This window comes from Phyllobates terribilis, unplaced genomic scaffold (assembly GCF_046119375.1).
Source record: "Phyllobates terribilis strain yellow unplaced genomic scaffold, ASM4611937v1 Scaffold_9__5_contigs__length_417890890, whole genome shotgun sequence".
Taxonomy (NCBI): Eukaryota; Metazoa; Chordata; class Amphibia; order Anura; family Dendrobatidae; genus Phyllobates; species Phyllobates terribilis.
This window is the reverse complement of record NW_027362769.1, coordinates 171,878,641-171,900,292: the sequence shown is the minus strand read 5'-3', so window position 1 is coordinate 171,900,292 and position 21,652 is coordinate 171,878,641. Positions and strand designations below refer to the sequence as shown.

The following is a 21,652-nucleotide window of genomic DNA, read 5'->3' as shown; positions in this document are numbered from 1 at the left end:
GATTTAGTCAGTGCTGAAAGCCAAAGGAGGATTTATAAAATACTAACAAAATATTAAAAATTATAATTTAGATTTTTAGAAGCAAAACAGTAACAATGCAGTGACATGAGGAGAATCTGCATCACTAATCATATGCTAAATAGCTGCAAGTCAAATCTATATATGAGATAGCCAAGATGATTGTCTATAAAACGATGGGAGTCTCACGTTCAGAGCAGTAGAGGATGGTGAGATATGGAGCCGGAAAGGCAAAAGTGCAAAACATTGTTACCCTTTTGCAGAGCTGCAGTGTAAAACATGGGGGAAAGAGACACAGTTTGAATCTCTAATGAGAGAATATGTGTATTTCAGATTACTGTTCACAATGTAGCTGAGCTGGACAGTTATACTGGTCATCATTTCTTATTGAAAGTGGTTTTAGAATTGTAAAATAGGGACTAAAGTAGATGGGTTAAAGGGAAAAAAAACATGGCTGCTTTCTTCCAAACACAGCGCCACACCTGCCCACAGGATTTATGTGGAATTGCAGCCCAGAACCTTTCAGTGTAGTAGAGATAAACTGAAATTCCAGACACAACCTATGGACAGGGGTGGCGCTGTTTCCACATTTTTTTTCATCCTGTATAGCCCCTATAAATATAGTAATTATTATCCAAGTGCAATGTACAATGCATTAATTCCAATTATTGCTACTGTTTCTATAGAAACCCCTCCCCCCAATTCTTCACCCCCTACATCTGCTCCTCTAATGATACTTCTGGCTCCCCGGTAAACAAATAGTTTATTTATATCGATATTCCTCATTATCACCTCCACCTCCCGGAGCTGAAATCAGAAAACAAGAAAGATGTTTACGTGCGTTACTTATTGGCATACATTATGGATATGGAAACATTGTTACTTTTCACCCTACAGAGTTTCCTTAAAGGGGATGTCTGTGAGGTGCAACATGTGTCCATGAAATATGACTGGTGCCTGGTATCCAGGTCACACGGGAGGTGCGGTGCAGACGGTATCACATGTTTAGATATAGAATCACAGGTTTAGATACAGCAGATGGTATCACTCATGATAGGATTAAAGGGAATGTGTCATCAAGAGTGACCTGATGTGTCAATCAGCTTTGTGTTTAAATACATTTTTTTATTTTACATATAACTGTTAATATTAAAAATATTTAGATTTTTTCACACTCAAAGACTATGATTGGGTAGAAAACACAGACTCCACAATAGGAGATGTCACAGCTCACCTCCTCCTCCTGTACAATGACTGATAACACCTCTATATATAGTAAATAACACAGGATCCTCCATTCACAATAGGTGATGTCACAGCTCACCTCCTCCTCCTGTACAATGACTGATAACACCTCTATATATAGTAAATAACACAGGATCCATCATTCACAATAGAAGATATCACAGCTCACCTCCTCCTCCTCCTGTACAATGACTGATAACCTCTATATACAGTAGGGCTACATGTCACTTACCATAGTATTATTTTCCCCTTTGTGGAGACTAGTAGTCGCTGGGACTCTCCGGCAGTCGGCGTCTCTCTGATCTGACACGTCGTCACCCATTAGACACAAATGATGATACGAAACATTAACACTTAAAAATACTTTTTATTTTATAGTCTTAACATTAAAATATTGTACAATCAAAACAAAGTCTTTTACCCCAACCCTGTCATTACATGGGACCGGACAGACGCCCCACTCCAGGGATGATAGAGACGGACCACGTTAGATGAATCTGTGTCCAGAATATTCGCCCACCCTCCCTTCCTTCCTCCTCAGAATTAAAGGGGTCGTTCAACATTAGAAAAACATGGCTACTTTCTTCCCCAAAAAAAGCTCCACACCTGTCCACCTGTTGAGTCTGATACTGCAGCTAAGCTTCCTGGAAATGAATAGTGCTTTCCTGCAATACTTCTCTCAGCCTATGAGCAGGTGTGGCGCTGTTTTTAGGAAGAAAAAAAAAGACCCCTTTATATGCAGGCCTCCCCAAACCCTGGGGTCTTGCCATCGCAATTTTTTCCACTTTGACAATGGTCCCTGAAAAATACATTAATTTCTGAGTCAAGTTCCAGCCAGAGGAAACATCCTGCATGACAGGGTACGTACCCTATAAATAGCCCCTTTGTTAAGAACAGGTACAAAGATCAGGATGCCCCCTCTGTTTTTTTCCCTGGGGTGTCGACAGGAAGGATAAACCTTAGGGTAACAGCGCCCATCTACATGGGAGAAGGGGGAGGGGAGCTCGGATAAAGTTGTAAACCAGGAGTGCGTCCCCGGGTATTTTTCTTCTGGATGTTCCTCTCCTCTAAATTGGCCAAAGAGCTTGCGTTTAATAGACAAGCTCTTCTGAATGGCGTGAAAAATATAAATCTATAAATTGTTTTTTTTATGCGCAATATTTTATAAATATGTTTTAATGTCACAATAAATATATTTGTGGTGACTGCATCTGTAATTTAATCCATGGGATATAGAGACATTTTCATAGATTACCAAACCCCAAACTCCACACCTGGTCTCCAATGTGAGATTATGCTTCCATTGGACATCACCAAGAATTGCCGTCTGCCCTCCGGGTTCTTCGGGACCCTGTTTAGTTTTTGGGGTCTGGTTTATAAATTTCTAACCAGGCACTTCAATAACTTAGATTTTGTAACATTTCTTAAAGAATGACCTTCTCTCTGTAAATCCTTTTCTTACCAGACTTCTCCGGTTAAGTTTAATAATTCTTTACCAACGTTGGCATGATTTGTGTGTGGCATTCATACTGACCTAATTGGGGATTTCACCTTCGTTCCCTGCCTGGGTCTCCACTCCTCCACCTTCCATCACCTTCAGCAGCCAGGTAGTTCAAGGTACAAAAATCCCTGACCTCTACTGGTGGACCCCCGTTGGCTTCTATATTTACCACCCTCGTAGCTTCATTCATGCCCATCAGTATAAGTCCACCACTGTCATTTTCAAGTCACATGTAGACAGTCTACCAATACCCTTACTGACTATGACTCTCTGGCTTTTTAGCTGACATGACTGCTCCACCATCATCGGTGTTTTTCGACCTTTCAGTTTTTTCCTCATTGCCATCTTTAACATCTTACCTGTCTATTGACCTCTCCGTCTACCTAGTAGAGCTCCGTACGCCTGTTTTTCCAGTACATCACCAATATTCTGCTGCATATTAAGACTGCAAACCCTTTACCAATATATCTTTTGTATGGTTACATATCTAATAAGTATCCACCATAACCCATAGAACTAGTGCCCTCCCTGAAGAGCATGTTCCTCACCAGTCCCTCGTTCTTCAGTATCTTCATCTCCGGTGTTATCCACGTCTACTACACTGGTCTTTTGTGATCTGGGCGAGTGTGAAGCCTACTCAAACTTCTCCAGTGAAGGTTCTCCACCAGTTCTTCTATAATAAATACAGGACCCCCTTTAGTAATTGGTCTACCTTTTCATCTACATGTTGTTAGTGCATATCGGGACGGCACTCATGGTCATTTATGTAGGGTCCATGAAACTTTAACCCTCAATGTAAATCCTCTTCTGTTTTGGAGTTCACTAACCTTTTACATATTGGTTTCTCAATTCTTTATTTGTCCGTTGTGTTCTCATTGGACTTCTGTATCAACTTTATCAACTTAAGACCTATTGGAGCATCTTCTACTGTAGACGTCCCACTGTTGTATTTAACTACATGTTCATCCTGGTGATTCATCCCAACTTCTAAACTGGCTTTAATTTTGTTACCATCCTGAATATCTCCGGTCACCTTCAACCAATTGTCTTAAATATTGTAACCCGCCATCAATAAGTATCATTACCCTACCCAACCCTATCTATCAGATATCGAGCATCTTCAGAAAACTTCTGATGTTGGTACTTACTGTACATCCACACATCTAAAGACTTCTAATAGTCTTACCATAGCTGTCCTACCAAAGATTTATCAACTAATTCTAACAATTCGGAAAACTTTTCCAAAGACCATAGAACATTTATATTTCCATATTTCTGTGGTGGTTTATTGGTAGGGATAAGGCAGTTGGCTATGGTTCTTTCTGGAATGTAAGTCCCTAAGAAATATGTAGATGGTCACCATCTCATTTTTTGTTTGGCAAAGCTTGGAAAGCACTGAAGACTTGAGGAACCTGTTAGCTGAAACTAAGGTGGTCCTACAAAGAAAGAGAAACCTACCGTAGATAAGAAGGTAGGAGGTGGTGGGTTGTCCATCTTTCTTACAGTTTATGAGTATATTGAGGAGTGGGTGTGCTTTATGTGTAGATATTCTGAATGTTACACCTGTTTAGTCATTGTGCCTGGCTTTTTGCACTATATAAAATGAGTATAAATATTAATAAACACCTGATGATTTGGTGACTGTGCTCCTCGGAGAAGTCTATCTACAAACCATCATATTCTGAAACCAGTCGTGAGTGACCCGTAAATCTATAACTCATACATTGTGCACATTACATGGTGACATCTAAACCTGCTTTACTTTTATTGCGGACTCCTCAATATTTTCACCCAGTCCTCAGCGTGAAATGTAGATGGACGAAGAGTAAAAACTCAAGTAAAGAAGGTCGGATCTGAAACCAGTGCTATAGATTTAATGACGACCCATCCAACTCTCCAGAGGAACGAACTCTACGGACTGGAGCAAAGAGGATGCATCACAATGTCCTGGATATTCGTAGGTGTAATATCTCACCCAATAAGGTTCTCAAGATCTTCCAGCATTATATAAGTACTTGAAAATTCCAGTTCATCCAAACATAGGTGTTAGGGTTATTTCCCGATTTCTTCAGAGGAATCATAATATGTTTTTGCCTCTCTCGGAAAAAATAAAGTTGGTTTTGGTGGGTACAACCTCACCATTATGTGTCTAGCAGGCAAAGTCCTCAAATACCCCATGGTGTGTGTAATGCCGATGATGGTTGGGGAGCATGGTGGTGGCATAGGCTCCTTCTGGATGTCGTCCATGGGTCTCGGTGGAGCTCTAGATAGAAATCAAGAGATTGTTTATCTGGTCCATTGTCCTAAATGTTTTTTAAAAATCAACAATACATTAAATCTATTTTCCTATTGTCTTGATCACATCCCAAATGTGTAAGGCGGCAACCAATATGATCACTAGAGTAGAGTTGACCGTAGATCGGAAAGATAGGATAAGCGGGTGCAGAGGACGCAGCCACACCTGGGCTGTGGTGCCTCCGAGAGCCCAAAGAAGACCCCATTATTAGAGATGAGTGAATCTCTCCATAATAAATCAAATTCATTACGAATTTCCCTAAAAACTTTAGACACTGGCGAATCCAAAATATTCAATTTGCAGGAAACCACCTGCTCTTACGACACATCCACAGTTCCCCGATCCTCCTTGCTCGTCTTCGGTTCTTTTAGTACTCCCTACTGGCACTGAGGCTAGTGATTGGCCTCAGTGACCTCCACAAGACCGTGTGAGGCTAGTCACTGGGGTCAGCACTGTAATGGATCCCTGGAAGAACCGAAGACCAGCATGGAGGACGGGAACGTAGAACCTGATGAGGTAATTAGGACATGTGAGTATAATGTATTTTATTATTTTTGAACCCCTTCCATTCTCTACGTTTATTATGGAGGGTGCTCAGGGCATAATGATCATTTTTTTCACGGCAATCAGGACACTTTCGATACAGACCAATTTTTTGGGGGACTGAATCAAGGAAATCTGTTGGTGTGTGGGGGGGGGGGGTATCTGCTCCTCTCTACCTCTTATTATAAATGGTGGGAGGTAAACGGGACCCTTTTACAGATTGGGGTCCAGATACTTTGTTGCTTCTCCGATTCCAACTGATCTAATATTTGGACATTTATCAACCGCGTTTTGAAATGTGTGAACGTTTGTGGCAAATGCTACAATTGTAGAGTTCAGTTTCATACAACGCAAGAAAACCACACGTTGCACAATGGCGATGCGTAATATTTCTCATCATACCTTTTTGTGGACTCGCCTCTTCTGACAATGGCATTTACTTTTAGTGTTCATGTTGATTACTATGATCACAAGATTGGTAAAGATCACCTATTGCTGATCTTCGCCTACACAAATATTGGCCAGTCACTGTTCTGCTCACCTGGAAGTTAGTTCAACCAATCAATCTGCAAACCAATGTATCTACGACCTGACCAATCAAACGTTGGAACAGCAAATCAACCAATTAACCCACCAACTGGGATGGCAGCCAATAAGATTATTGGCAAGGACTGAGGAGCCATATACTAGAGTAGTAAGGGTTGCGTACAAGACTGGCAGGAATTTGGAGAAGTGGCTGTTATCTATCTTCTACTTGTCCCAACTTCCGAAACTTTATTTCCCCCCTGTAACACTTCCAATATTTCCTGTACCTTGGAGTGCCCCTCATTCTTTTCTGTGCAGCGTCCGCTCAGTACCTGGTCATTCAGGTCGTCCATGGCGAGCGTTGAAATGTTTTCTTTCGGCTTTCTGGTGGGGGATGGTTTTCTCCTAAATAGTTTGTTACTTTTATCACGTATCAACTACAGAGGAGAAGATAGAAGTCATGCGTCATAGCGGAGCCACGGGGGATAAGAAGCGAGTCCACCGACTATTGTAACTCACCTCGTAGATGTAATCCAGGATCTCCAGGATGGTCAGGATACTGGCTCCGATAAACAGACCCATCTGACCTCCGATGTCTCCTGGAGGACGAGATAAAAGGACATGTCCACGTAAGGAGCAGCGGCCAGCCCCACATGGCCTACATCCCAGTAATACGCACAGTTATGTCTTATACATTATTACAGGTGCTTGTCATAGAGACGTCCTCCAAAGAAAGTCAAGATATTTGGAAATCAAGCAAACAAAATTAAAGTGCTAAATCTTTCTTTTTTCTGGTCCGTCAAGTGGTTTATTTGCATGAAGATCCCATTCTCTTACCAAGTAAACTGGCCAGGTCGTAAGCTTTCTTCTGCTTTATCGTCCCATAGTTCAGGGCTTCAAAGAAAATGTCAAGAATGAGGAAATTGTCCCTGCGGAGTAAAATATGGATGATTTAAAAGGGAAAGTCTCGTGTGGAACTTCTGGTTCCATTAATTAGACATTCAGCTGCAGAAAGACAAAATATTCTATTGTTGGTTTTTTTTTATGAAACTTTGTAGCTATTTAGGTTTTTATGTTAACATCTTCCTTTGGCGGGGGGCTGTAATAAACCCAGGGTGCGGCAGAGTGTGTCTGTGCTTTACGGTTGCTGCAATAAAAGGTCATATATTTTTACAGTTTTCCACCCCCCATCCCCTCCAGAAACCAGGGAGTAACCTGGGAGCTGCAATCAGATCCTCACCCGTGTGTATACTTTTTTTTTTTCGGCCTTATCTAAAAAATAAATAAATCTATATTGACGTGTACATGGATACATTTAATAATTATACCGGGAGCTTTTCTACCATCTACAATAAACATAGTTGAACACACTCTAAAGCTGTGCCCCTCTAATGATAAAGAGATGACTCTGATCATTCTGTCACAGTCTATACAGGGAAGCAGAAAGCAGGAAATGTCAGTATATTGTATGTGCTGGGATGGGGAATGAGAAGGGAATGAAGAGTAAGGGGACCATGGAAAAAGAGGGAAGGAAGGCGACAGATATAGACATAGATTAGATGATGTGGGGGCACGGCTACTTGTTCGAAGAAGAAAAGTGAGTGTGAGGGGCAGGGTGGTGACAATCTGTGTCTTGATTAATAAGAGAATGGTTGTCACTGTATATGAAGGCTGATTTCATAAAGATTTAGTCCATGAGTTGACATGAGTTTGTCTCTCCCCACCATGCTTTATCCTGCAGGTTGTCTCTCTCCACCATGCTTTATCCTGCAGGTCAGTTTGATTCAGTGCATGGCGAGATAATTATTATGAACTACAAGTAACTAAACCTCAAGAGAAGATTATAAGAACAAAATCTAGCCATAGACTGAAGGGAATGAGTCTGAATAAGGCCGCGGCCCCTCTATCAGTATTGGGTCAGTATTTTTTCTCAGGAGTGGGAGACAAAACCAGGAGTGGGTGATAAATGCAGAATTGGTGACTTGTTTCTATTATACCTTTTCTCTGATTGTTCCTCACCTGGTTTTGGCTCCCACTCCTGAGAAAAAATACTGACCAAATACTGAGAGTGGGGCCGTGGCCTAAAGGGGAGACTCTAAGATCTTCTCTTACCTAATGTACGTTTCATTCCTGTTGTATTTTTTAGCCAGATATCGAGCGGAGCCTTTATTGGGAATCCGGACCATGGAGATCTCCTTGCCGTAGCGCGTCATGTCACAGGGCGTGGGGCAAGTGCATTTATCTTTATCGTCTTCTACCATGGCGTCTGTGGGGGAAGAGACGAGACCACTCTGCAGGACCTGGACACCGTATACACTAATGCTAATTACACATTGGGGTATGGGCATTTTTGCAAATATATAATTAAAGGAGCTGTCTAAAGAGGGAAACCCCTTTCCATACGTCCTATTAGGGGCACTGTAGAGTCTCACTTCTATAAGACTCAGAAGAGAAGAGGCGCCAGCTTGTAATACTACATTCCACCTGTAGTGGCCTCTGTAGGGGAAACCCGCTAGGGATCTAGATCGATGGCGATCAGCTTCTGTGACAAGCATATGACAGAATCAGGCAGAACTTTGGGGGGACACTGTACCTAGTGTGTTGTCAGCGCAGCTGATGTACTTGGAGGGGGAGCAGACTGACTCATTTCCTATCGAAAAAAAACATTGATAGAATAAATAAGTTAATAAACCTTACTGATGTCATACATAGAAATATCTGGATGGCAATAAATTGTATCTGTTATTTAGTATTTTTCTATCTAAATGTATTAAATACAAGCTACAATGGAGGCCATACACTGTGTGCAGAATTATTAGGCAAATGTGTATTTTGATCACATGATACGTTTTATACATGTTGTCCTACTCCAAGCTGCATAGTCTTGAGAGCCAACTACCAATTAAGTAAATCTGGTGATGTGCATCTCTGTAATGAGGAGGGGTGTTGACTAATGACATCAACACCCTATATAAGGTGTGCTTAATTATTAGGCAACTTCCTTTCCTTTGGCAAAATGGGTCAGAAGAGAGATTTGACGGGCTCTGAAAAGTCCAAAATTGTGAGATGTCTTGCAGAGGGATGCAGCAGTCTTGAAATTTCCAAACTTTTGAAGCGTGATCACCGAACAATCAAGCGTTTCATGGCAAATAGCCAACAGGGTCGCAAGAAGCGTGTTGGCCAAAAAAGGCGCAAAATAACTGCCCATGAATTGAGGAAAATCAAGCATGAAGCTGCCAAGATGCCATTCGCCACCAGCTTCGCCATATTTCAGGGCTGCAACATTACTGGAGTATCAAAAATCACAAGGTGTGCGATACTCAGGGACATGGCCAAGGTAAGGAAGGCTGAAAAACGACCACCTATGAACAAGAAACATAAGATAAAACGTCAAGAATGGGCCAAGAAATATCTTAAGACTGATTTTTCAAAGGTTTTATGGACTGATGAAATGAGAGTGACTCTTGATGGGCCGGAGGCTGGATCAGTAAAGGGCAGAGAGCTCCACTCCGACTCAGACGCCAGCAAGGTGGAGGTGGGGTACTGGTATGGGCTGGTATCATCAAAGATGAACTTGTGGGACCTTTTCGGGATGAGGATAGAGTGAAGCTCAACTCCCAGACCTACTGCCAGTTTCTGGAAGACAACTTCTTCAAGAAGTGGTACAGGAAGAAGTCGGTATCGTTCAAGAAAAACATGATTTTCATGCAGGACAATGCTCCATCACATGCATCCAACTACTCCACAGTGTGGCTGGCCAGTAAAGGTCTAAAAGAAGAAAAAATAATGACATGGCCCCCTTGTTCACCTGATCTGAACCCCATAGAGAACCTGTGGTCCATCATAAAATGTGAGATCTACAGGGAGGGAAAACAGTACACCTCTCGGAGCAGTGTCTGGGAGGCTGTGGTGGCTGCTGCACGCAATGTTGAACGAAAACAGATCAAGCAACTGACAGAATCTATGGATGGAAGGCTGCTGAGTGTCATCATAAAGAAAGGTGGCTATAGTGATCACTAATTTTTTGGGTTTTTGTTTTTGCATGTCAGAAATGTTTATTTCTATATTTTGTGCACTGATATTGGTTTACCTGGTGAAAATAAACAAGTGAGATGGGATTATATTTGTTTTTCATTAAGTTGCCTAATAATTCTGCACAGTAATAGTTACCTGCACAAACAGATATCCTCCTAAGATAGCCAAATCTAAAAAAACCCACTCCAGCTTCCAAAAATATTACGCTTGGATATTTATGAGTCTTTTGGGTTGATTGAGAACATTGTTGTTGATCAAGAATAAAAATAATCCTCTAAAATACAATTTGCCTAATAATTCTGCACACAGTGTATATGTCACTCAGCTTTCCCAGACTACTGATTATCAGGGTTAGGCCGCGTCCCCACTATCAGTATTGGGTCAGTATTCGGTCAGTATTTTTTCTCAGGAGCGGGAGCCAAAACCAGGAGTGGGTGATAAATGCAGAATTGGTGACTTGTTTCTATTATACCTTTTCTCTGATTGTTCCTCACCTGGTTTTGGCTCCCACTTCTGAGAAAAAATACTGACCGAATACTGATCAAATACTGATAGTGGGGCCGTGGCCTTATAAAGTCAGGAGAGGAGAGGAGGAAAAGAGTCACTGTCCAGTAAAGGAGATCTACCGTTCTTACGTCTGGGACACAAACCCATCAGTAGCTGCATCACTAACACATGTAGGTACAGATCAAACTTCTGATGATCAGAGAAGACATTACCTGGCATATGGACCATTCGACAGGAGCAGCTCCTCACCACTGATTCTTTCTCACACTGGAGTCTGCAGGCAGAGATACTGTATTTGCTGTAACCTGGAAGGAATTCGCCAGACGGTGCACTAGATCTGCAGTTACCCCACGGCTGGGGCAAATAGGTCAGCTGTGAGCAAACACAAGATAAACACAAGACAAATGGGATACCTTAGAAATAGATAATAAAATCTACTAAAATTGTATCCTGTACTGATCCTGAGTTACATCCTGTATTATACTCCAGAGCTGCACTCACTATTCTACTGGTGCAGTCACTGTGTACATACATTACATTACTGATCTTGTACTGATCCTGAGTTACATCCTGTATTATACCCCAGAGCTGCACTCACTATTCTACTGGTGCAGTCACTGTGTACATACATTACATTACTGATCCTGTACTGATCCTGAGTTACATCCTGTATTATACCCCAGAGCTGCACTCACTATTCTGCTGGTGCAGTCACTGTGTACATACATTACATTACACTACTGATCCTGAGTTACATCCTGTATTATACTCCAGAGCTGCACTCACTATTCTGCTGGTGCAGTCACTGTGTACATACATTACATTACTGATCCTGAGTTACATCCTGTATTATACCCCAGAGCTGCACTCACTATTCTGCTGGTACAGTCACTGTGTACATACATTACATTACTGATCCTGAGTTACATCCTGTATTATACTCCAGAGCTGCACTCACTATTCTGCTGGTGCAGTCACTGTGTACATACATTACATTACAGATCCTGAGTTACATCCTGTATTATACTCCAGAGCTGCACTCACTATTCTGCTGGTGCAGTCACTGTGTACATACATTACATTACTGATCCTGAGTTACATCCTGTATTATACTCCAGAGCTGCACTCACTATTCTGCTGGTGCAGTCACTGTGTACATATATTACATTACTGATCCTGAGTTACATCCTGGATTATACTCCAGAGCTGCACTCACTATTCTGCCGGTGCACTCACTATACATACGTATATTCTCAGTATGTCACATTTGGATGCCTTTCTTGAAAAGTATAATATTACAGGTTATATATACTAGATTCCTTGATAGGGCGTTGATCCAGGGAACTAGTCTGATTGTCGTATGGAGTCGGGAAGGAATTTTTTTCCCCAATGTGGAGCTTGGTGTTTGCCACATGGGTTTTTTTTTGCCTTCCTCTGGATCAACATGTCAGGCTATGGGTTGAACTACATGGACTTAGTCTTCCTTCAACCTTGAAAACTGTTACTATGTTACATTTGGGAACTTGATACAATCTCTGTTACTGTAGATCAGGATTCATTAGTTTAGTAATATTTATCCTCATGATTTAAGCTTGTGGACAATGCGCTGATTTTCTGGCCAGTTTAATACATTGGAAAATTGATTTACTTCTTTGCATCTTGGATTAGCACAAAAGTCAATGACTAGATTTGTACAGCAATGACCTAATGTATGTAAATGATATGCGGGTCCTTAAATGTGGTGAATAATTTGCTTTCTAGACCTTTGCTTACAATGTAACACATTTCTCTGTAGGTTTCTTCTTTACAGTGAACCCGTCACATTAAACAGATTTTCTGCTTGTTTATAGAGCAGGAAAAGCTGTGCAGATTGATTAAGTTTGGTGTACATGGAAAGTAGTCTAAATCTGTGCTTATGAGTCCAGTGGGTGGTCCTACTGTGATTGACAGCCAGTGTGACTCCACCCACTGGACTCATCAGCTGAGAATTAGATCGATCTGTTACAAGTGCTACTGAATCTATCTATCTATCTATCTATCAGTCTGCTCAGCTCCTCCTGCTCTATAACATAGCGCTTGCAGGCAGGATGTGTGCCGCCATATGGTGCACCATATTACAGGGAAGCATTGCTTCTAGGAAAGAATAATTTAAAGGGAATAGAACATTCCACCAATTACAGCACAGATCTATTGCAGTGTGCAGGCAGCATACTAGGGACCCATGTGTTAATGAGACCCTTGGGTGTGATTTCTATGTCAACCCCACCTAGATTCTTATTGCCCCCCTTTGTGTATCCTGAGCGCTCAGGTGGGATTCCTTTTCCCTTCACCCTCACTCCCTCTTCATACATACCCGCTGCTCCTGGCAGGAGACGAATGTCTGAAATCCGGGGGACACTCCGAACCCCAGCTGGTGGATATAGGGGGGCTCATCCTGGCTGTGTATCTGCACCCTGATCCCGGCTTCGAAGGACGTCTCATCTGAGGAGTAAAGAGACGGGGGTTGGTCTGGTCCCTGGGAGCTTCGCTCGGTTCTTGTGGTTACATTTAGGTCTGTAATGTTTGTTAGACACTTCGGGATAATTCGTGTTCTTGTAAATCACAGACACTTCTTGCCCTGCTCTCAATTATTCATCAGCCAAATCTCACAGACCTGAGACATTAACCCCTAATATTGCCCTTTCTTCTAAGTGGTTCACCTTTCCCCATTCACTGGATCCTGCCTTTTTTATGGAAAACTTAAAGGGGTTTTCTGTTTTTTATGAAAATAGAATTTAGAACATTAGATAATAAAAACTTCTGCAACTTTCTAATATACTCAGCTCCAATCTTTCACTTTTATCAGGAACTCTACTCTCTGGAAGAGAATTGTAACAATCTTGTTTATATCCAGGACCTGAAAACTTGAGTTATCTTACTAATATTGTGGAAACTGTTTGCTATATTTTGTCCCACATGCTTTACACTGCAGCTTTGCTTGTTCAGATCAGCAAGTGTGTATAACCACACGCAGTGCACGATGAGCATGTTTTTTTTTTTTTTTTTAATAGCGATGATTGTGAACGACAAGCAACTAAATACTATACTTCTTACAGCTGGGAGTTTGCTACAGTGGCATCTAGTCTGGATAATCCTTTTTAGGGAAACTCACTTGCTTAATGTTGGGATAAAATGGGCAAATGTGGGTGGGTGACATAAGGACAGCTCCCATCTCTAAGGCAGCTCTCCCAGATGATCTGCAGGAGGTCTGCCTGCTGGGATATTGCTTTATTGCATTGTGCCCATTGAGATTAATGGCCACCATGATCTTGCCCAGTCATTCAGAAGGAGAACAGCTAGGTCTAATAAATTGGTGGTCCTTGGGGGTCTATAGCATCAATATACTCTAATAGCTCCTGTGGACAGGGTTTATATATATATATGTATGTATGTATGCAGCTCCTATACAAACCTATGTGTCTCCATGGTCACAGAAGATTAAACATTCCTGCGTCTGATTCTGCAGTTAGGCGTTACTTTGTACTTTGCTCCCTCTACTTTATAAGCTACAGACAATAGACAATGAAAAGTAACAGGACGGCAGGATCAGACTACACAGGGATTGTTTGTAGTCTGTAACCATGGAGACACATAGGTTTGCACAGGAGCTGTAGACACAAAACGATAGAAGATTTTTAATTCAGACTTTTTTTGTTCAAATTGCTTACATTTTTGTTTTAGATACCTTGGAATAATGAAGTGTTGGCTTCAGTAGTGTTCATACTCCTAAACTCAGGACTCCCTCTAGGGACACAAATACTCACTGGTCTCTCTCCAAATGGGAAGGTATTCCTCCTGTTGAATGTCCAGCATTATCTCCAGTCCATTTCCCATCCCCCCCTGTCGGGTCACTTTTGCGTTCCTTTTGTCAGCGTTGAAGGTGTAACATTTCCCATATCTGGTGTAAACCTATAAAGGAGAAGAAATAGTTAATATGAGGACAGTGTAATATGTATAGACCCCGCTTACATGGGAATCACGGATAATGTGAGCGCTCGCCACCCTGCAATACTACAACTCCAAGCATTAGACAACTCCAAACCTATCCTCCATCCTTGTGTCATCCCCTGAAGTTTTGTGATTGGAAACATTCAGCAATGATATATACAGATAATACTCCACAATGTTATAGCACATGACCAAAGTGATTGCATGAGGCTGGAACTATTTCTACAAATGTAATAATATTTGTTTTGTTTCACTTTGTGAATGGAAACATTGTAAAACCCCGGGCAGACGGTATATTAGTTCTCACAGTTGAAGATTTGCGACAATTGTATCCACTCTGGACAATCATCTGGAAAGTTCACAATCTGGACTCCAGGTTGATACATTTTATTTGCACTGATACATTGCAGCAAACTATCAGCACAGGAGAGACTTGTGCAGCTTCTGATGATGGATTTGGCTCATAGAGGATTGTTCAGACTGTATATTATTGGAACAAAACCTTCAGCTGCGAGGAGTATTAGGTCTGTAAGGCTATGTGCCCACGATGCAGAAATGAAGCAGAAAATTTCTGCAGCGTTTCTGCATGTTCTTGGCAGTCAAAAACTCTTGCGGATTTTACACGCGTTTTTGCAGCGTTTTTACATGCGGATTTGACTTGCGTTTTTCAAATGCATTGGGACCTCAAATCCGCATGCAGAAACGCACAAATAATGGACATGCTGTGGATTTTTCCGCAAGGAAAATCCGCTGCGGAAAGTTCCTCAGCATGGGCACAGAACATGCAGATTTACATTGGGGATCATGGGGTGCGGATTACCAAGCGTTTTGCAAGCATTTACACTGTGGAAATTCTGCAGCAAAACCGCTTGAAAAACGCATAGTGGGCACGCAGCCTAAGGGTTCTGGATGTTAAAATAAGAGAGATACATTTCAAAGACAGCAAGCAGAGATCTTGAAAATAGTAAGGAGTTGATGCAAAAAGTATATTGGAAAGTTACAGAACTTTCCATGATACTTTTATGGAGATCATACTTTGACTATGGGAAGAAAGTAAAGATTCTTAGGTCACATTTAACTCACGGGAGTGAAGTCTTGGCTCGTGCAGTTACATCCCCGGTAATTGCATTTTAATATCATGTTATCTAAATCTATCCACGACTCATTGGAAGACATCGGAAGTCCTAGCTCGTCAATCGAAGAGTCGTTTCTAAGTGGAGAAGACATTTTGGGGTACTGGGTGACTCCATTCTGCTGCCGCACCCTACAGATAGTGACCGCAGGAAATATCAGCTCCGTCACCCAGGTCATCTTGACATTTGTTTGGATGGGATGAGACATTAGATAGAAGATATGTTCTAAGGAATGGGAAATGACAAACCCCAGCAAGACCGTGAACACGGCTCCGAAGAACAGCCGGTGCTTGAGGGTCCGCGAGGTCCTCAGGTGGATCAGCCCATGGATCTTGGTGGTTTTTAAGAATTTATCTGTAGCTTCTGCGGAGAACTTAGAACACCCAAAATCCAAACTCTTCCTCATTATAGATGGAAAGACCAGGGCTGCTGAGATGGATGCCAACTAGAGGGGCACTGCCCAAGTGGTGCCACGAGTACAGGTGTAGCAGAGACAGAGTGATCCAGCGGCAGACAGCTATAATGGCAGCTCACCAGCACTGCCTCCGTCCTATAAAGCCCAGTAATTGATGTGAACTACTACTCTCACATCATCCTCTGCCGCTGTCCCACAAGGGAGTAGTGTTGGGTGTGCGCCAATCCATTTCTGGCATTTTGCAATTAGCGCATAGAAAGCCAACAATAATAATAATATCCGAGGTGTCGCCCCGCTGTCTGTAAGTGAAGCTCAATCACCGTATAATAAGAAGTTCTGCAAATTTCCATTTAAATTCCTCACCATTTTCAATATATCTGCTTTCTGTCAGTGAATGGGGAACATCAGTATTTGTATCAAAAGAACCGTACAGCTCTAAGCCGTCTTGCGGATTGCTACAGTTGTATTGATTGTCCCCCATGCTTTACACTGAAGCTCTGCTTGGAGCTTTCATGTTTACAGCCATAGGCCCCAAGTCATTGAATAGTTTTTTTTTTCCTCAAAATTATTATGTAAAACAGTTTAAAATGTTGGACATGTTTTTGCCCATTTGCCAGTTTGTGACTTTTGGTGTTTTTTTTCAGTAGTCCTGACCAACTTCGACAACTTTTTGAAAAGTGTGTAGAGCACTGTGGGGAGGGGAAGAGGCCGAGTGCAGCCGACAAATGAATCACAATTTGCACCATAAAGTGGCGTTCACTACGCCAAAAATGTTCAGCGCCTGAAAGAGGGGGAAAATTCATTAAGAGACACATGCCGTTTGTGAATTTGACGCGTTTTATTCCTTCATCAAGAAGTGAGTGCAAAAAGTCATTCTTGATGAAATGGAGCCAAGAGCTTGGACGGAAGTTTTGCTACAGTTGTAACAAACGGAGTCTTTCTTGAAATTGCTTTATCCATTCCCCATGCTTTACACTGCAGCTCTGCAGGAAGTTAGTACATGAAGAATAATTGTAACATTTCTGCAAGTAAATTACCAGTTAGAAGGAGATGATGCCTATCATTGCCGGGGTACAGTCAAACCAAAATAGTGCAAATTCTTTAAGAAATTTGGTTCTCTTTAAAACTCTTATTGGCCAATGCAAAGTGCAGCTAAGGCTGTGTGCCCACTATGCATTTTTCAAGCATTTTTGCCACAGAATTTCCGCAGCGAAAACGCTTAAAAAATGCTTGGTAATACGTGCCCCATGGTCCCCAATGATAATCCGCATGAGCTGTGCACATGATGCAGAAATTTCCGCTGTGGATTATCATTGCGGAAAAATACGCAGCATGTCCGTTAATTTTGCGGACACGCAGCGTAATTGCCGCCATTGACTTGCATTGAATCTCTTAATATCTGCATGACTACATGTGCACAAGCGGATATTATGCGATTCAATGTGCGGATGATACCCGGGGCTGGAGAAGAGGAGACTCTCAGCCAGACTCGGATACCATAGTACCTGTTAAAAAAAGAATTGAAAATAAAAAATAAAGATTATACTTACCGGTCGCGTGACCTCTCACATGACTCAATGACGTCATGGCAGGTCCTTTCACACCACCGTGACCCATACAACAGACCGGACGTAGCGGAGAAAACACCGGGGGCCATCAGAAGGTAAGTATAATCTTTATTTTTTATTTTTCACCATTATTATTCTTTTTTTTTTTAACCATTACTTGGTCACACTATATATGCCGGTTGCATGGATTTATATAGTGTGACCAAGTTGTCAAGCACTTTCCAAGTGATGTTAAAATCGCTTGATAACCCGCATGCAGAAATGCATGCAAAAACGCTTAACAAACACTTCTTCCTGGCGGGAAAAACACATGTAACATCCGCATGTACAATCCGCATGTACAATCCGCATGTACAATCCGCATGTACAATCCGCATGCATTTTTCCTGCCAGGGAGAAGCAGAAAAAATCTGCAGCATTTCTGCATCGTGGGCACTTAGCCTAAGTCTGCAGCCTAAATCCCCCCGTATCCAGTTTCTTCTCTCATCGTCCCGTCTCCATTCCACATTCTGGACACATGGCTGATACTTTGTTTCTGTAATTACGCAGCGAACACGATTTCCCCTAAAGCGTCTGTTTTTATAAAGTGATAATTCTCTTACGTCGCTCATAATTAATGGATGACATTACATTAATTACACGCACACTGAGAACCACGGCAGGGAGTTATCACAGGACTGAGGACCGCCAAGTACTGTGGAAAAAAAAAAAACAAGCAATGATGAGATGCTCTGCAGTGAGTTTAGAGGGATCATTTAGAGATGCAATAGTCTGCAGTCTTGTAGCCGAGTCAGTGTTTTGTTCAGGAGAAGCTTGTGTAATGTTATTTTCTGTTGTTACAGAATAATCTGCAGTCTTTTTTTAAAAAAAAAGTGATTTTTAGAGTTCCTCTCCATTTTTGGTTGAAGTGCAATAGTCTGCGGAGTTAATGTTTTGTATATACACTGCTGAAAATAATAAAGGGAACACTGAAATAACACATCCTAGAACTGAATGAAATCTTCTCCTTGAATACTTTGTTCTGTACAAAGATGAATGTGCTGACAACAAAATCACACAACAATCATCAATGGAAATCACATTTATTAACCAATGGAGGCCTGGATTTGGAGTCACCCCCAAAATTAAAGTGGAAAAACACACTACAGGCTGATCCAACTTTGATGTAATGTCCTTAAAACAAGTCACAATGAGGCTCAGTATTGTGTGTGGCCTCCACGTGCCTGTATGACCTCCCTACAACACCTGGGCATGCTCCTGATGAGGCTCAGTATTGTGTGTGGCCTCCACGTGCCTGTATGACCTCCCTACAACGTCTGGGCATGCTCCTGATGAGGCTGAGTGTTGTGTGTGGCCTCCACGTGCCTGTATGACCTCCCTACAACGCCTGGGCATGCTCCTGATGAGGCTGAGTATTGTGTGTGGCCTCCACGTGCCTGTATGACCTCCCTACAACGCCTGGGCATGCTCCTGATGAGGCTGAGTATTGTGTGTGGCCTCCACGTGCCTGTATGACCTCCCTACAACGCCTGGGCATGCTCCTGATGAGGCTGAGTATTGTGTGTGGCCTCCACGTGCCTGTATGACCTCCCTACAACGCCTGGGCATGCTCCTGATGAGGCTGAGTATTGTGTGTGGCCTCCACGTGCCTGTATGACCTCCCTACAACGCCTGGGCATGCTCCTGATGAGGCTGAGTATTGTGTGTGGCCTCCACGTGCCTGTATGACCTCCCTACAACGCCTGGGCATGCTCCTGATGAGGCTGAGTATTGTGTGTGGCCTCCACGTGCCTGTATGACCTCCCTACAACGCCTGGGCATGCTCCTGATGAGGCTCAGTATTGTGTGTGGCCTCCACGTGCCTGTATGACCTCCCTACAACGCCTGGGCATGCTCCTGATGAGGCTGAGTATTGTGTGTGGCCTCCACGTGCCTGTATGACCTCCCTACAACGCCTGGGCATGCTCCTGATGAGGCTGAGTATTGTGTGTGGCCTCCACGTGCCTGTATGACCTCCCTACAACGCCTGGGCATGCTCCTGATGAGGCTGAGTATGGTGTGTGGCCTCCACGTGCCTGTATGACCTCCCTACAACGCCTGGGCATGCTCCTGATGAGACTGAGTATTGTGTGTGGCCTCCACGTGCCTGTATGACCTCCCTACAACGCCTGGGTATGCTCCTGATGAGGCTGAGTATTGTGTGTGGCCTCCACGTGCCTGTATGACCTCCCTACAACACCTGGGTATGCTCCTGATGAGGCTGAATATTGTGTGTGGCCTCCACGTGCCTGTATGACCTCCCTACAACGCCTGAGCATGCTCCTGATGAGGCTGAGTATTGTGTGTGGCCCCCACGTGCCTGTATGACCTCCCTACAACGCCTGGGCATGCTCCTGATGAGGCTGAGTATTGTGTGTGGCCTCCATGTGCCTGTATGACCTCCCTACAACGCCTGGGCATGCTCCTGATGAGGCTGAGTATTGTGTGTGGCCTCCATGTGCCTGTATGACCTCCCTACAACGCCTGGGCATGCTCCTGATGAGGCTGAGTATTGTGTGTGGACTCCACGTGCCAGTATGACCTCCCTACAACGCCTGGGCATGCTCCTGATGAGGCTGAGTATTGTGTGTGGCCTCCATGTGCCAGTATGACCTCCCTACAACGCCTGGGCATGCTCCTGATGAGGCTGAGTATTGTGTGTGGCCTCCACGTGCCTGTATGACCTCCCTACAACGCCTGGGCATGCTCCTGATGAGGCTGAGTATTGTGTGTGGCCTCCACGTGCCAGTATGACCTCCCTACAACGCCTGGGCATGCTCCTGATGAGGCTCAGTATTGTGTGTGGCCTCCACGTGCCTGTATGGCCTCCCTACAACGCCTGGGCATGCTCCTGATGAGGCTGAGTATTGTGTGTGGCCTCCATGTGCCTGTATGACCTCCCTACAACACCTGGGCATGCTCCTGATGAGGCTCAGTATTGTGTGTGGCCTCCACGTGCCTGTATGACCTCCCTACAAAGCCTGGGCATGCTCCTGATGAGGCTGAGTATTGTGTGTGGCCTCCACGAGCCAGTATGACCTCCCTACAACGCCTGGGCATGCTCCTGATGAGGCTGAGTATTGTGTGTGGCCTCCACGTGCCTGTATGACCTCCCTACAACGCCTGGGCATGCTCCTGATGAGGCTGAGTATTGTGTGTGGCCTCCACGTGCCTGTATGACCTCCCTACAACGCCTGAGCATGCTCCTGATGAGGCTGAGTATTGTGTGTGGCCCCCACGTGCCTGTATGACCTCCCTACAACGCCTGGGCATGCTCCTGATGAGGCTGAGTATTGTGTGTGGCCTCCATGTGCCTGTATGACCTCCCTACAATGCCTGGGCATGCTCCTGATGAGGCTGAGTATTGTGTGTGGCCTCCATGTGCCTGTATGACCTCCCTACAACGCCTGGGCATGCTCCTGATGAGGCTGAGTATTGTGTGTGGACTCCACGTGCCAGTATGACCTCCCTACAACGCCTGGGCATGCTCCTGATGAGGCTGAGTATTGTGTGTGGCCTCCACGTGCCAGTATGACCTCCCTACAACGCCTGGGCATGCTCCTGATGAGGCTGAGTATTGTGTGTGGCCTCCACGTGCCTGTATGGCCTCCCTACAACGCCTGGGCATGCTCCTGATGAGGCTGAGTATTGTGTGTGGCCTCCACGTGCCTGTATGACCTCCCTACAACACCTGGGCATGCTCCTGATGAGGCTCAGTATTGTGTGTGGCCTCCACGTGCCTGTATGACCTCCCTACAAAGCCTGGGCATGCTCCTGATGAGGCTCAGTATTGTGTGTGGCCTCCACGAGCCAGTATGACCTCCCTACAACGCCTGGGCA

The 21,652-nt window shown here is 43.7% G+C and overlaps 1 protein-coding gene across 2 annotated transcripts in view; it reads right to left on the bottom strand.

Annotated features, from left to right (window-relative positions):
* Window positions 1–1,700: 1,700 nt before the first annotated feature.
* The window catches only part of ASIC4 (acid sensing ion channel subunit family member 4), a 411,341-nt gene continuing 391,389 nt past the window's right edge, over window positions 1,701–21,652 (bottom strand). Inside the window, exons 2-10 of one of the 2 annotated variants that reach the window (XM_073647356.1) lie at window positions 14,474–14,618; window positions 13,024–13,151; window positions 10,883–11,042; window positions 8,722–8,778; window positions 8,241–8,394; window positions 6,966–7,057; window positions 6,648–6,727; window positions 6,416–6,565; window positions 1,701–5,027 (exon numbers count right to left, since the gene is read on the bottom strand). In XM_073647356.1, the coding sequence (XP_073503457.1) occupies window positions 4,914–5,027; window positions 6,416–6,565; window positions 6,648–6,727; window positions 6,966–7,057; window positions 8,241–8,394; window positions 8,722–8,778; window positions 10,883–11,042; window positions 13,024–13,151; window positions 14,474–14,618 (1,080 nt within the window). In that variant the 3' untranslated portion in view covers window positions 1,701–4,913. The remainder of the gene's footprint in view (window positions 5,028–6,415; window positions 6,566–6,647; window positions 6,728–6,965; window positions 7,058–8,240; window positions 8,395–8,721; window positions 8,779–10,882; window positions 11,043–13,023; window positions 13,152–14,473; window positions 14,619–21,652) is intronic. The other variant, XM_073647357.1, reaches the window with a different exon arrangement.